The 17545-nt window shown below is 38.6% G+C and overlaps 1 protein-coding gene across 1 annotated transcript in view; it reads right to left on the bottom strand.

Annotated features, from left to right (window-relative positions):
- Positions 1–11543: 11543 nt before the first annotated feature.
- The window catches only part of BRF1 (BRF1 general transcription factor IIIB subunit), a gene marked incomplete at its 3' end in the record, with an annotated part of 43961 nt that continues 37959 nt past the window's right edge, over positions 11544–17545 (bottom strand). Inside the window, exons 7-10 of the mRNA XM_010177473.1 lie at positions 16072–16133; positions 13795–13876; positions 13642–13697; positions 11544–11800 (exon numbers count right to left, since the gene is read on the bottom strand). Of these exons, the coding sequence (XP_010175775.1) occupies positions 11544–11800; positions 13642–13697; positions 13795–13876; positions 16072–16133 (457 nt within the window). The remainder of the gene's footprint in view (positions 11801–13641; positions 13698–13794; positions 13877–16071; positions 16134–17545) is intronic.

Here is a 17545-nt window from a genome sequence, read left to right as displayed (position 1 = left end):
TTTTTTAAATAGAACAGAATTAAGTATTGTCATTTCACGCTTTTAGAGTTGATGAATCAGTATTTAGGTTTATTTTAATGAAATGTAGGACACAGTCTATTTGAGCCATAAAAGATCCATGTATGTAATCCAGTCAAACCAAGTTATTTCATTATCTCAATGCTTTTCTGGTGAAAAGGAACATGAATGTTTTAAGAAATAACAGGAAAATGAAAATATGGATGCATGGATAAAAAGTAGTTCTATTCCTACAGGGATTTAAGGAAATTTAAGGTGTATGTACTCTGAACTTTTCCCATGATGATACAAGCTTTTTCAGCAAGCTTCTCTCTTATACTTTTGGAGCACATATGTTCTAACTTTAAAAACAAAAATAAGTTAAATAAAATCTGACAGTAAGGCCCAATAAATTTTTACATCCCAGATTGCCCAAAGGTCACAATCACATTTGGACTGGACCAGGCTGTAGGCAGAGAAAGCTCTTATTTCACCGAAGTGTTGAGAAGTTGTGAAGAGGTGTGGCAGAGGCAGTATCACAAATCAACACATCAGCAAAAAGGTTTTTTACACTGCCACATCACTAAGAGCCATTAATGATCCTAATCTCCTGGACACTGTCCAGAGGAGGAGGAGGAGAGACCCCAGAAGGTACAGCCTGATGTAAGAATACCCAGAGAAAGCTCGCAGGAGGCATCCATCAGTGACATGAGCAACCTGAGCTGCTCTCCTACCCACCTTGTTCCACAAACAACCTACACAAAGGAGTTCACCTTTCTTCTACCCTGTTCCATTCATTTTTTTTCTGTAATATTTCAAAAGGTGTGAATAAAGTGCAAACATGTTTAAGACGTGCTGTATTTGCATATCGCTCTTTTTAAGCCAATATTGCTTGCACACAGTTCATTTGGCAGGAAATGGAAAAAGAATAATTGCCTAAACCACCTTCACCTAAGTAGCACATTCAGGCACAGAATTAACCCTTAAAGTGAATTATTAAAGCACAAACTGGAAGGGCCAGTCTCTGCCTCCGGGAGCCAGGCAGCAGGTGATGCTCGCTGGGTATCTATCTGGGCTTACTGCCTTGTAATAACCAGTTGTATGTTTTAAACCACCCTGATTTCTGTCTTGCTTATCTTAATCTAATAATTTGATTCACTACTGACTTTAATCTCCATTATTAATTCATCAGATGACTGATTGATTCAACTACAGCTTTAATCTGACGATTGTCTCGCTCAACTTCAGCAACAATAGTTTTAGTCAGGACTCCAAATTATTTTGTTTCTTTATTGCTGCATGATAAAATCCATGCAGAAGTGTACAAAGCCATTTTTCTATTCAAACTACCATGTCACCACTCTAGACAGGCAAAGATAACCTTACAAAATAAATACGCCAGCCACTTCACTCCGCTTCCAAATTTGTATGCATGTCCTTCATACTTCAGATCTTAAAACACTCAGATTAAATATGCTGATAACTTCTTAAAAGAATACTATGCTGTAAAGTGGCATATACTTCTTTCACATAAATACCACATCTAAAACCACTGCTGACTAAAGAGACAACAGACTATTAAATACATGCCCAACACTTCTGTTCTGTATGGGACCTGAGAGTGCTCTCAATGCCCAAGGATCTTCCAGTGCTCCAATTCAGCAAGCTTGCACTCAATTCTGAATATCAAGACAGATTTCAAATCTATCACACCATGTCACGCTCTAACAGCCTCACTGTATCCCTTCCCTGCCAGCTATCACGCTCCTGCCTGAATAGGAAGATTCCCAATTGACTATGGTTTTTGACAGCTGCTGAGCCAGGTGATGCCTTGAAAGGGCACTTGTGGTGAGAGGTTCTCCACTTGCATGTGCACTTGGGAGACTGCAGGTCCTGAGGTCCATACCTCCTATACTCCACTTTGTACCTTCCCATACAACCTCTGTAGCAGCACAGGTTTCTTTTCAGGTGTAAAATATGGGAGGACAAGAAAATGTATGTAAAAACCAGGTTTCCTCCCTTACTTCTTTCTGGGTCAAGGAATCATAGAATCATAGAATGGTTTGGGTTGGAAGGGACCTTAAAGATCACCCAGTTCCAACCTCCCTGCCATCAGCAGGGACACCCCCCACTAGACCAGGTTGCTCAAAGCCTCATCCAACCTGGCCTTCAACACTTCCAGGGAGGAGCAGCCACAGCTTCTCTGGGCAACCTGTTCCAGTGTCTCACCACCCTCACAGTGAAGAACTTCTTCCTAATATCTAATCTAAACCTACCCTCTTTCAGTTTAGAGCCATAGAGGAAGGGGTCTGTATGACAGAAGGAGATGAGCTCCTCTAGAGTGGCTGGAGAAGTTACCTTGGTGCCTACATATCCTAAACATGGCAATGGGTTTGTTCAATCTATCATCATGTTGCACTGAAGGGGAAAACGCTGAGCAGAAATTTCTGACTCAATAAATTGGAAATTCAACAACAGAAGAAAAAGTTAAATTTGCTGCATATATCTTCCAAGACCACATTTAGAAGTTATCTCAGTATGTTTCATCCTGTATTTAGTAACAGCTGCAGAAAGGTAAAACTGAAATCAGTCAGCACACCAAAAAGCATCACTGGGTAATGGAACAGCACTTACGTAAATGACTAAGTTACAGTACACTGGCCAATTTAAAACTAATTATGTAGATGTTGTTAAATATTATGTGAACAAACAGTGCTTCAAGTTTTGCAACAAACTGCTAGAACTTTCCAATACTTTACCCAGCCACCGTGAAAGAGCTGCAGTCATAACCACAGAATGATTGCCAGCTATCCAGCCTGGCAATACGTGCAAACATCAAGAAACAAGAAGCTTCACGTGACTTCTCTCCTAGTTTGTGTATTAGTCTTGGTAAAATAACATATGCCATATTGTAGCGAGAAGTTAAGTTTTTGTTTGTTTTAATCCATTTCCTTCAACATTTAACAAGTATTTGCTGAAGATTCAGCTTCATTTGCAAATCTAACGCACATCAGACATACGCTTCCCCTGGTTTATACTAAAAAAAATGATCAGATATATACTGTAAAGATCAACAAGCAGACTCTGCTGGACTAGGGTCAAAGGAAAATCAATTCAGAAATCAATCACTTTCCATCCATGAAAACACAAAGAAGTAAATTGGAAAAATCTACAGACTGAGAACGAGCATTTTGCAGCGCTGAAGCACTCTCAGCCACACTAGCAGGACATGCACCTCTAGGGTTTGATAAAAAGAGCCATAACACTTCCAACTTTCTTTGTTTCTTCCCACTCTCCTCACTCCCCACATCACATACAACTATTTTTGCTAACGTGCTATTAAAGTTCAGGAGACTGCACATACATATTTATATTAAGTCTCCCATTAGACCCACTGAGTGTAATTTGGATGAAAAAAGCTCACAGAGCATTTTCTTATAACCAACCTGAAAATGAGAACATAGATAAACAAGGCACTCACAATCCAACTGTCTTACAAAATTATCTTCTGGGCTAAAATTGTTCCTATTTGGTCTTAAAACACAAGATGAAATTATTTCAGACAGTCACAAAAAAATCCCCTCTGCATTTCTGCACTGCCCAGCCAGCCTCCCCTGGAATCCAGCAAGGAGACTATTTTCTTGAGTGGGAGGCAGAAAAGCAATATCCAATTTATATTAAACAAACAAGAAGGCTGCTGTAAAAATATGAAGACTTGACCTGGGTCTGGGCCACGAGGTCAAGCCAGATCAATGCCTTTTTAGTTTTAAATTGAAAGCATTCTAATAATTTTGGGTAAATGGCACCAAGCCCTGGATTTGGCAGATGCTTGTTATTGCTGAAACACTTGCACAACTCTAGATGTGTCCTCACCCAATCTTGAAGGGTTTATTTATATACATTTCTCAAAGGCTCTCATAAGTCTAAATAAATGACAGCTCAGGAACACTCCTCTGCAGTCCCAGCAGACCATGTTTCTTTATCCTGACATTAAACCAAATTTTGACAACATTTAATGTCTGGACTATAAAATTTGAATGCTCTTAAAGAATGATGTGCAACTAAAGATGATTTGCAGCATCACTGAACTTACACAAATTGGTACAGTCCACATTGAGAAGGTTTCTTTACATTATTTCTCCTATCATTAAGCTATTCCAGGGGCATTTTTCTCCAATTATATTTTATGGAGTGAAAATACAGGGGGGTTAGTTGCCGTACTGAAATTTTGGCATTTTATTCCAGTACTCAAAAACTAATTCCAGTACTCAAAAACAAGTGACTCTAAAACTGGGATTCTTAGGAAAAATATTGCATTTTAATAACATAACAAGCTAGAAAACATTTAACTTTGTTTCTCTTAACTCACTGGCAGAATTGGCACAAAAGGGCAAAATAGCCCTGTAGCTCACCTCCTGCAGGAGGAAGGAAAGGATTAAGGGATGAAGGAATGAGCTTTTCGGTAATGTCACCCTAACAAATGGATGCTGCATGACAGAAAAGAGCAGAGCTGCTGGAGTAACTGGGGAAATGACCAGGGAGTCAGTGGCAGAAGCTCCGGCAGCAGCAGCACAAATGCAGGCAGAGGCTGCAGAGGTTACAGGGGATGCGGAGTGTGCCAGGCAATGGTGGGAAGGAATTCCTTTCTCAAAGGTACAGAGCACAGCCGTGTGAAACACTATCCATACAGCTTCTGGAGTTTAATGCAGCTGTATTTTCAGGGTATCAAGCCCATTAGATGTGAAAGAAAAATGCTATCGTTTATATCAGGGGGAACTGATCTTCATAATAGCCTGAACAATCAGAATAAATGTCAATCCTGACAAACGCCTGCCAGTTTCTGGAAGGATGGGTTTGGGGAACTGGTTTTCTTTTTTTTCTTTTTCAGGGAAAAAAATAAAATTATTTCTCCACTCTTCTATCATATCTCAGTGTCAAGAGAAATGAAATTGAGGGTAAAGAGATAGCCTGCCACACTGTTCCCTGGTTCCGCAGTCAGTGTGTTGGTTCCTGTCTCCTCAGTCTCTTGGTGGCATCCGTTTAACTCTGCAGCCGCTCAAGGGCATGGTGCTATGCACAGAAGTGATGCATTTTTCCTCCTGTGTCTCACTTAACAATGAGGGAAAGGCTGCTGGTCATCACATTTTACCATTCAGAAGTTAAAAACACTCACTAATTTTAAAACGTGTTGGCTCAGATACATTTCTTTCTAGTTCTTGCCTCTGATATGTCTTCTTATTACAAAAAGCTTCTCAGCTCATATGAACAGCAGTAACCTCCAGCATTAGCCAGGTTACATTACTACAGGCTCTCCTAGATCAACTCCTCAAATCAACTGTGAACAAGTAAATGCATGTGTCAGCTCCTTTCAAGGTCATTCGTAAAGCTCTCCCCCATACAACTAACTTTAATAAAGCAGATGCATAACATGAAAAGGAGAACCTTGGAAGTCTTGAAATAATTTTTTCTTGGCTTTGCTTTTTATAAATAAAATACTAAACACAATTTGTATAAGCTTGTCCTTCTAAAACTTACAAGACTGGAAAATACTGGTAAGATTTATAAGTGGAGGTACTTATCAAATGTCACTGTTTTCCTGTTCAAAATGACTAATCATTTTGATTAACCTTTGATTTAAATGATTATATACCACAGCAAAGCACAAACATACATAAAATTGCACTCCAAAGAAATTCTCAAAGTGAAGATCACATAAGAAAACAGTTATGTCAAAGTGGTTAGAGAATTTATTTACCATGTACATAATATGCAAACCAAAAGCTGACTCCAGACACTCAACGGGAAGGCTCCCATCACATCCAGGAAACACAGTGTAGTTAATCCCGTAGCAAAGACAAGACTGATTCCAGAGGAAACACCAAAAATACCAACCAAATAATAATTAAGCTATAGAAGAAACTCCTAACTACCATCTCAACAAGTACTACCAGTATCTTCTGTAAAGACTTTTATTTCAAGTGCGAAACTGGTGCTAGCACATTAGTCACATATAAAAAGGCCAGAAGCAGCACAAACCAAGAAATACAATTTAATATCTCACTTTGAGTAAATACACATGAATTCCAAGCCATGTAACAGACTTCAAAGTAGAGAGAGAAAAACAGGATACCAAAGGTAAATTAGACAAAGAGCTGAAGGCAATTCTGAAAAATAAAAATATATGGTGGAAAATTAAAGCATAGAAAAACACTCTTAAGATCCCTACTCAAAGGATCGATTTGTACAGAGCATGCATACCACCAAAGTTAGCAAAGAAAAGACTCTCAAAAGCTTCAGTATCTGCCAAACATGGGGACTTCATACACTAAGACATCCCTCGGATTATTCAAGATGAGCTTTGTTTCACACTGTTTTGGATTGATCTAATCAATCTCGAAAACATGATCTCACACTACTCCTCCCCTCCACAAATATCAGTCTCATAATGCAAAATCAACCAAAAATATTGTGCATTAAAAAACCTCTTCACTTTGGGTTTATGAATAATAAATTACAAGCCATTGTCAATGTAGAATAAGCATTTGGGACGCTCAGACTTGTGGCTGAGTTAGCAGCACCCAGCCAGGACGCGGCACAGCACTCAGCACAACACTTCCACCTACCTAAACCATAAAACTACAAATAAAGGGCTTATCATTATCAGTGAGCCTGCATGTGAGGGTAACAAGTAATCTGGGGCTTCATCCTTCCCTATTCGCCAGGAGAAAGAAATACAGGTTCTGCTGGACATCTGCAGGATCAACCAGTGAAGAAAGTTTTCAGGCTGGATGTGATACACAGCACGGCATGCCACTCCCTCCCACAACTTTACCAAAAAATAATCTGGCAAAGACAATGAGATAGAAACAAACTTCCACCTTACAGAGTAATATTCCCACCCCAGACACCAGAAAGGGCCAGCTGCAAGTGAGGGTCGGAGCTGGGGCCGTGCTCCCACCAGCTCACAGCACAAAGCTGGCTCTGTCTCCCTGGGCTCCCTCTGCAGCACGGGACCATCAGGCTCCTCCAAAGTACCTAAATGAGGCTTCTGCCCATATTTTACCCCCTCAGAAGAATGTGATTCCAATTAAGAGACAAGAAAGCACCAAGTAATTTATCAGGTTAAATGAGATGCCAAACGCTAGGCTGTGGAAGAGTATTACATACATTCTCCCTCATAATAAAGGGGATTTTTCTGGGGTCATGACACCCATTGAAAAGCCAACAAAAATATAGCTGGAGCAGATGCTAATTGAAAGTGTGCATCTCGGGGCAGGAATTTGAGAACAAGCCCCTGGTACTCCAAATGTGCTGTCTGCAATATCCAGGTCCAGTGGCTCCAAAGCACAGGTGGAGCCACTTGCCAACGTGTACGAGCAAAATGGGTGGTTGGTAAACACAAGTGAGGCCATAGAGAGAATTTGGAGGTGAATTTCCAAATCTAATCAAATCTGAGAGCTCTACCAAGGATTTTTGTCATATTCGTAGCAGGCAGGATTTGGTGTTCTATTATATATTCACATGCTTCCATTCAGAACAACCTTGTTTCATTACAACAGATTCAGCTGTGCTTTGCAGTCCTGCTTCATTTCTTCCAAGGCAAATTCTTCAGGAGATTAACCTGACACATTTATTCCCCCGATAATATATCCTGTCTTTTCTGATATCATTACCAATTTCAAGCACATAGCAATAGATAGGCTTAAAATTTTTAAAAAGTAGTGACTTGAAAGCGTTCTTGTTCCCACATTCTCTTGGTACAACACATTTCACTTCACAAATAATGCTGTAAGATTCAGCATAAATTATTAAGCTTCTAACCATAAGCTTCCAGACCTAAACCCCATCTTTACTGGACTTGAAGAGCCCCAGCACACAACACGGCTCTAACTGGAGTTCAGGTTTTAAGTAGTTCAAAGTGGTAATCATTCTTTTCTAGGAGTTCAACATATTATTCTTATGCTTCATATGCACAGAAGACATTAGTGAAGATAAACCGTGCAACTGGTAATTGAAATTAAAGTTGCAACATCTATTACAGCAACATCCACCGTGCCACATCTCTAACACACAGAGAATGAAACAGCTTTTGCATCTGAAGCACCAACCGTGATACCCACTGGAACAAAAATGCATTAAGAAATGTAATGAAATACATTTACACAACATAAAATTTCCTAAAATTACTTACATTGTCATCACCAGTCTTCTACCATCTTGACAGATACAACAAGTAAAACCCCGGTATAAGTCTGGGAAATGTGTCTGAGAAAAGCATGTCTTTTTCTAAAACTCAAAAAGTTGCACAGTGAACATGGTAAAGAAGCCTGTTCAAAAATCCAGTTTGATTCTGAAAATACTGATGTATATAATATCTACTCATCTGAAAATGAGAACTCCACAGGATCCTTGGAAGAATTCTTTGAAAGTATCTTCCTAACAAAATTTCAGAAAATAACAAACATTTCAGAGGTTGCAAAATCAGGATTTTTTATGAAATAATATATAGATAAACTATACTGTCTTTGGAATCCAAGTGACCATTAAGTAAGAGTGATTATGATAGCAATAAAGCTATATTAAAAGAGCCACCAACTGAAAGACTATCCAGTTTAAGCAAGCTCCTGGGATCATGTTTTGCATCCCAGCTCTTTATAAATTCCTGCAAACCAATAAATTTTTACAAGACTGTAAAATTTGCTTATCATCATCACAAGTAAACAAAGGCTTTCCAAATATTTTAACTGATTAACATTGTAACTGCTACTTTATGTCATATTAAAAAAAAAATAAAAAAACAAAACTACAAACTACCCAGAGATTGCACCATGTCTGGCTGGCTCCACTATTTTTTTAAGACATAATCTGAAATCCTCTTCTGGGAAATAACAGTACAGAATATTTAATAGCAAGGGACAATTAGGAAGATGAAGATCAACTTCCTATTTCCAGGGTGTTATATACTGTATATGAAGATGATTCCTGAGACACATGACAAATTTGGCTCCATCATCAGTCCAAACCTGATAAGGTATGTAAAATCTTGGCTTAAAAAAGGAAAGACATAAAGATATTTCTTTATAAAAAAATCTACTTTCCCACCTTCTAACTGAGATCAGGACTAAATCAGTAGCTCTTTAAAATCTGACTGTAACTCAGATAGCTAAAGGGCCGGAACCAAGCATGGTCATGCAAGGTGCTACTGCAGTCAAATGCAGCTTACTAAATATTTAAGACATATAAAGATAAACACACAGGACTGTAAATCACTACAAACCAAAACGGTTAGCATGATCTCTGCAAATGCCTCCTGGATAAAGACACATTATGTGCTTCATTCATTTTCTAATGAGCAGTGTTCAGGGGTTTTATTATTATTAATTGCATATAAATTACCATGATTTTTGTATCACTGGGAAGGTATTTAGCCATTCACCTCTCAGAGGAATGATGCTGAACAAAGGTAATGAATGCATGGCATGTAAGTACAATACAGAACACAGAAATTTATGCATTTAAAACATTTAAAATGCATGGCATTTAGACTACTAGCAAAAAAAATCAAAAGATGTCATAAATCTCTAACTGTAAGAAAAAAAGCCCAACTAATGGTTTGCCAAGTCCTTGATACTATTTAAGCAAAAACACTGCCTGATTCTGAAGTGCAAAATCCCCCTAATTCACCTATCTGCATGTATTCCCAACCCCTTCTAAAGTGTTCTGCTGCAAAATTCATTGTATCCAAGATCTGCTAATCATCATCAGGAAACTCTGTTAAGCATCTTGAGGACGTACTTTAGGCTCTCAAGAGGAAAAATAAACATGTTTTATTAGCTGCTTTTGGAAAATACTGATTTGTATTTATTTAGAAACCTTTTCAAGTTGCACCACTGTTAAATTAAATATTTATGGCATGATTTTCCAAAGAGTTTAACACCTCTTAAGAGTTTAACATACTCACTTCAACAGGAGCTCTGAGTGCCCAACATTTCTGCAAACCTCAGAAGTGACAAGGTTTGGACATGGCGAAGCAGCTCGAGCATGGATGTTACTGCTGAGCTCTGAAATGCAACCAGGATCCTGACCAGCCCCTAATTTCCATCCTAGCACTTCATTTCAGACAACTGAATTGGTCATATTTTACTAGAAATATCAGAAATATGACTCATTAATACCTGTTAAATCCAAATAAAGCAAAGGCTAAATGCTGTTAGTTAATCCTCAATGCATCTTCACTTTCCTTCGCTAGTGGAAAATGTACGTGCTTGGGTCATTAGACATCACCTTAAGTAGCAACTTATAGAGGAGATCAAAATCCACAGGGCGTCAAGAAATGGGAAGCAAAGTTGTTGATAGTAATGGTGAGAAGTTGAATGAGGATGAAGCTATCTTGGTAAAATACAGAATAAAGAAGGTAAGCTGCTCAGTCAAAATGGAAGACCGCGCCTCTGGCCTCACTGTCAAATGGAGTCAAAATAAAGGGTTGGGTCTAGTCATCCTTATTCTGCTTAGTCATCATCTTTGATTTAGGAAAGCTGAGGAAAGAAAAAGCCCTTAATGGCTTATAAAGGGACTTTTTATATAGTCGGGGTGTCAAAAAAATTTAAAGTTAAAAGGCCCAGAAATACTATTGAATAAATTATAACCATTTAAAATCTTCAGTCCAATTACTGAAGAGGAATGCCTAAATCTGAACTACAGAGCAAAGATACCATCTTACGTTTCATAATTAAATATCTAAATTTCATTGTGGCATTTGGCCTACACTTCTGGAAGCAAAACAGCTATCTTTTTTAGGCAGCAAATAAATATATAACATCTAAGTAAGAAATTACTATACATAGACACAATCCAAATGATCATCCAACACAATCCCATAAACTGAAGACGAATAAAATAGTTGAATATTGCAGACAGGACACATCAATCTTTTTATATACTTTACAGCACACTACAAATCTGCCCAGCAAGTTGAATATTTTACTCATTAAAATAGTAGCTTTCATCACACTATAAAACATTTGCAAATGCAGACCAGAAAACCAGCAAGCATATTTACTATAAAGCTTTATATTTGTGTCATCAATTAACAACAAAAAGTTTGGAATAAAACTAAAATAAAAGCGAATCAAAACAGCTAGCTGACAAAACAGATGGGAACTATATTTTTCAAATCAAGCAAAAAGTCAAAGCTTTCGAACATTTAGTGTTGTGTCAGCTGACACAGGCAACTTAGAAAGGAAGGACAGCAAATGCCAGGAGTATACGGTGTCTCCGCTGAAAGATTCACACATATGAATTTCCACTGATTTTTAAATTTTTTTTATTATTTTTTTCCTTTCAGGATGATTAACTCACACCAAAGCAGACCTTTGATAAGCAAACTATAAATAAGGTGCTGCCGTTACACTGCAGGCAAAATAAATAAAAACAGAGCCCCGACATTATTTTAGCCTCAAACAAATGTTTCAGTCCCTACATTGTCTGGCTCAGAAAGATACATAGACAGTCTCACAGACAGAGATAGAAATGAACAATTGCAGTACCTTTTTCCCACACTGTTTACAGGGTTGGCTATATTCCTACTGGCAACAGATTTTCTTCTTGACAGCTTCTTGGTGTTGGTGCTGTCATCAGTGCTGTCATCCTCTTTCTTTGGTGTGTTACTTCCTTTGCTGTTCAGGTCCCTTAGCACATTATAATTAATTTTACTTGAGATTTTCTTCTGTTCTAACATCTTTTCAATTGCCTCTCCTGCTGTGCTGGCTTGAATTGGCTCCCGTTTCTTTGCAGATTTCTTTGGCTTAATTAAAATATAAAATTAGTGATGTAGATACAAACAAAGTTTCCCTGAAGCAGAAGGGCGAGCTGCAGTTCAGCAGTCCTGGCTCAGGTGCTGCTGATGCGGGGATGCAGGCGACCAGCGTTCCCTCTCCTGCCACTCAACGGGACCAAGAGGCCTCGTTTCTCTGACAGATAAGTGTTCGCTTTTTGCCAAATGCTCACACAATTTATTACGAATTCTTTACTTAGTATTTGTAATGCTGCCAGAGAAGAAACATGGGCCATTTCTCACACATGAAAAAAAAATGGAGTGAACTCCCGTTATACGAACAGGGACCCTGATAGCATCACCCAGCATGGAAATAAAGAAATTCCCCTGCTAAAATTGCCTTTAAAATTAAGAGTGAAGCTGGGTCATGACTCCCCTAAGCATTGACAACTCCAATATCAAAACTGCAATGGCATTTTATAGCAAGTCCGAATGCAGCGTGGGAGAGCATCTACCCAACTCCTCCTCCACACTGAAAAAGGACAAGAATATTAGCAGCAGCTTTCTAAGCGTGGACTGGCATTAATGCCAATGGACAGAGCATGAGGCTGCAGACACATGAGTGCAGCAGCAATGTCACCTGCAACTGCCCTTCCCAGGCAAATACTGCAAGCCCAAACCCAGTGCTGCGCTGCGGAGGTGGATACGGCACAGAGCCAAAGAGAAATGACACCGGAGAACATTTCTATCCATGTCTGATGCCTGGGTGGGTACGAAAAAAAAAGAACCTCTGTTTCTCATTCAGCATTTTCCTTTTCAAAGAAAGGTTTCAATACTGAGCTCTGCAGGAGATTTATTTTTTAATGTATAATAGCCCCTCTGTTTACCTACATGGGTCAAGTGCTACCTTGAAATTGGAAAGCGCTATATTAATCAAGTTCTACTCGAGCTGTCAGAAACAATACAGAGTTAGAGAAAAACTCCTGTGTTGTCCGAACAAAAAGGTGGGTGTTTGGGCTACTTGGTGGTGCCAACAAGTTATACAATTTTGAAAATTGCTGGTAGGCTGCCATGTCTCTGTAAGCACAGAATGAATGAGAAACTCTGAAGCATAAAACAGTGTTTCATTGTCTGGTTTTGTTTTTATTTTTTAAATACCTAGGGGAAGTAGGAAACTCTGTCTTTCACATTAGTCAGAAAAAAAGATAGAGGACATACACACTAAAAACTAACGTGGATTTTAGTTGCATGTGGAAGATTTGACTTGTCACTTGCTCAATTACACAAAATACTAATGTCGTAAATCGTGAATATATGGCCAATTAGGCTGCTTTAAACTGCTAAACATGGAGACAGGACATGCCATTTGTTAACATAACTGTCGCATTCTTTATGAAAGGTAGAACAAAATATTCCTTCAAGCGACTGTAACAAGGATCTGTTCAGTTCTTCATAAAGAAATCATTATTGTAAGAGCAAAGAAAGCTACTGAAGTCATGGCAAGTACAAACAAATTCCCCATGCACACATTAAAAAAAAAAAAATTAGGCATGTCTTAAGACCTGTATTTAAATAAGCAAGCAATTAGGACAACAATCATAAATGCAAAGAGCCAGCTCTGATTTTGCCATGCACAGAATTTTCTCATAATAGTAATTTAAAATAAAAGTTTGGGCAAGAAAGTGTTTTACTCACCACCTGAAAAATTATAGTCTTATATTTCAGTAACAGGTAGAGAGATACAATAGCTTTTGCTTGTATAGTGGTGACCTGCACCATTATGCCCATACATCCTACATGAAGCTGATTAGCACATGTAATGAATTTCCAGGACATTTTCAAACAGACACAATTAGCACACAGTTTAATACCTTGTGTTCCTTATAAATCCCAAGTTCTTTCTCTTTTGCTATTCTTGCTTCCTTTTCTGAAAGATGACAAAAGGGTAACCAGCATGAAGATTACACAGACTGCATATTTCAGCAACACCAGCCAAAAGGAGAATTTCAGTCCTCTATATTTACCTTTTTGTTCCTTCAAATAATCTGCATTTTCTTTCATCCACAGCTCTGCTTTTATCTGAGCTTCTGTTTCGTTAAGTATATACTAAAAGACAAAACAAGTTTATCTACTTTCAGAAATCAGCTTGAAAACCACAGAGCAAAACTGGGTTGAAAAACCACTGGCAAGGTCAACTCACATTCTGTTTTTAAAAGTTTTACACTAATAAAACAAAATATGACTGAGATGTGACAATCAGTGAGTATTTCTAGTAACTTCTAAAGCTGGCAAAAAAACAACGGCATGTTTTCAAAAAACTGCTTGGTTTCCAAACTATGATGGGGTTTGGACAGGACTCATTGTACATGGTCTGTAATTAACCTAAAATGATCCTGGGTTTATGATCTTTTTCAGATGATACGAGAGAATACCATGAAAACATGGTTGTCTGCAAGTAATTCTGCATGTTGATGGTGGTCTGTAATTCAAAACAGTAGGGGAACCATTGCCCTGTGCTACCAAACCAGAAACATCTGTCTTCTGGGTAGGTTTCTGCAAAGGTTTAGGCACAGTTACTGAGGTTATTAGTTCAATGGCCACATTTGTGTGAATGAAACCAGCTTAGACCGCTGGAGTTTTAGTCCTCTAGATTTTAGAGATTTGGCTTCAGTAATCACATCTAAGCTTTCTTGAGTTAACTCGATTTAGTCCCAGTAACATCATTAGTAGGTGTGGAGCTGTAAAACACACCTAGAAGTACTCAGATGAATTACAGAAATAAGTAAAGAGGTAGGTAGCAGGCAGGCTGGCAGGTTGGTAGATAGATCTCCTTTTCAATTACTTAAATGTGAAAATAAACCCAGTATTTAGCACAACTGTCCGTGAAACTAAAGTTCTCTACAGCTGATGCTCTTCAGGAGTGAAGACAAATTGGGTCATCCTTCATGAACAAGACATTTTATTTTTAAGCAGTGGATCCAAGACTTGTCAAACAATGCTTAAGTGCAAGAAAAACAATTTGAGATTTCTACATCTTATGGGTTTGAGCATTCAAGATTTTCTCCAAAGTAAAATGTACCTACAGGATTTTATGAGAAAAATAACTCCAGTCAAATGAAATTAATGCAGGGAGGAGTCCTTTCTCTGAGGGCAAACGAGGCGAGCAAATAGCTGTGTAAGTCCTGGTTTATCAGACCAATATTTTCACTCTTTCATCTGCTGCTATTAAAGGTGAGTCGTAATAGTAAAACTCGCTTCCTCCAAGCTCAGTTATTCATCCTTCTTATGCTTTTAGGGAGTTCATAATCCTGGGCTGAAAATATTACAGTCTATTGCCATGAAATGAACATGAGGTCATAAAAGCAGAGTTATGACCTCATCACAGAGCCTGGGAGGAGGAGAAAATGTGCTTGTTCTTCCCCTGTGATTGTTTAAATTATGGATCTGCTATATTGAAAACCTTTAGCCTCCCTGATCCCTCCATACCATGTCTGCTCAATTCACAAGACCCAGCCTAGCAAAACCTGCTTCATGGCTGAAGTCAAGCCAAGCATTTTCCTGCTCCTTCATCTATCACCAACAATGTTCTGTAGATCAGTAACCCCTATGTGACCTCACCATTCTCAATTATTTTGTACCCCAAGAGGAGTTTTTAGCATTGGTGTTATCTGTTCAAAGTACAATTTAAGCCAGCATGGCAGCTGGAGAGGGCATCAAGCTCGGGGTCAGGAGAGCCGGACTGTTGTGTGTTCAAGCGCTGAGCTGCTGTGTGGCCTTCAACAAGCCATTTTACACAGCTGTCTGTCTGTCATATTCAGTCTTTATGGTAAAGGGAATCTTTTGCTGCCGCACAAATAATAATAATTACAGAAAATGTTAAAGAAAACTTTGAAAGAACATAGAAGCTGTACATAGAAAAGAACATAGAAGCTGGTTTTACAGTTTGGTTTCCATGGCAGCCTCCTATGTTGAAAATATCTAAATTAAATAATTAATTTAGAGCTCCACCAAACTTTTAGAAGTCCTTCTTCAGAATGAAGGACATTCTAAAACATAATTATTCCATCCTGGTAAGAGCAAGCAGCAGCAGCACTCTCATATCTATATAACTTGGGCAAGGAACATCAAATTCACAGGTTTGCGTGAACATTAGTTTTGATCTCAGATCACTGAAATAACTCGAACCTCTCTATAGATCAGAGCAAAGAGGCAGTGAGGGGAGAGGACAAATCAGATAAGAACCATTTTATCTTTCTCGGATAACCAAATGCAGAGACACCCAGGATAAGGGGGCACCTTACCCGATCTATTTCACTGTCGTCGATCCCACTCAGATCTAATTCACCGTCTCCCGTATTCTCACCTACAGAAGAGAGCACAGTTGAATCAGGCAGATGTTTGTTCAAAATCTATCGCAATTCAAGTTCGACGGTGAAGTAACACTTAACGATGATCCTTCAGAGTTCAGCCAGGAGGCTTAAGGTGTTGCTGAGTATTTTCAATATGGGGGGAAACACATGCACAAATTCACCACACTGAATCCATTTAAAATTCAGGAACCAGCTCAGTCTTCTTCCCTACTGAAAATCTGACAGACACTTCCAGTTGCCTTTTTATTCCCATTTTAATTTACAGCCACAAACGTTCATCAGGAAGCTGGGGAAACCATTTAAAAAATATGACCATTTTTCCTTCATCATAACATGAATTTCTCTGTCAGAGCCTACAGGTCAATGATTTATCCATAAAGACTTAGAAAATATTTTCTGTTTTCAGGGAAGCAGCACGGAGCAGTGAAGAAACACATCATGCTGACAGTCATACCATAGTTTTCTTCTTAATTCTGACCTATCCTCATTTGATCCACTCTACTTCATACCACTTCTGTAAAATGATGTGTATTAGCATCCGTAAAATGGGAATTATTAAAAACATTTCCAAATTTTACAATAACTTTCAAAAGCTATGGAAGGGTCTAGATAAATGTTAAACAACAATGACTTTCTGAAATTACAACTTCACTATAACTTTTCTAGTTTTGTATTTATTAAGACTTCTTCTGAAAACACATTTTTTAATATTCTCTCAATTAAAAAGCATAACAGTGCAGAACTGAGGCCTAATTTGGGACTGGCACAGTGTACAGCAGCAAAACCTGCTTTTCCACATCACATTAACGTACGTAGTAGTAATGCACGATTAATGTAGTCCAGGTAGAGAAGAAAATAAATTATTCAACAAAGACTTACGCTGGGGAATGAAGCAATTTTCTTGGTCATCTCCATTACATCTAATCAAGACTAGAGAAGAGATGACCTAACCAGTTTACTTGCGGGAAAAAATAAACAAATTAAGTTTCAACAATCTGCAGTAACAAATTAAAATCAAAATGGTGCAGAACAGCTTGGCATCTTCACAACTCCTGCTCCTCAGTCCTGGGATGTGCCTCCCCACAAACCAAGACCTCCGAATGGTTTGATTCCCCAGTCTGGTGCTTTCTCATGGAGCAGAGCTGCAATGCAGTGGAGGGGGAAGGCAGCGGCAGCTCTTTGACCCAACAGTGGGTTATGGCTATGTGGAGCCTGGAGGCTTGAGGAGCACCAGAAGGTGAAGACAAGCAAAAGTAGGAATTACGAGCATTCCCAGAAGATATAAATGATGCTCTGCTTGGCAAAACTCAGGTGTTTAAACCAGCTGCCTGAAGTTCATGAAACTACACGGTTAGGAATCCAACCAAAACACTTGTTTAGGAATAAAGGTTGAGCTTCTTGAGGT

Source organism: Antrostomus carolinensis, unplaced genomic scaffold (assembly GCF_000700745.2).
Source record: "Antrostomus carolinensis isolate BGI_N321 unplaced genomic scaffold, ASM70074v2 scaffold26771, whole genome shotgun sequence".
Taxonomy (NCBI): Eukaryota; Metazoa; Chordata; class Aves; order Caprimulgiformes; family Caprimulgidae; genus Antrostomus; species Antrostomus carolinensis.
The sequence above is the reverse complement of the archived record's forward strand: the minus strand, read 5'-3'. Positions and strand labels throughout refer to the sequence as shown.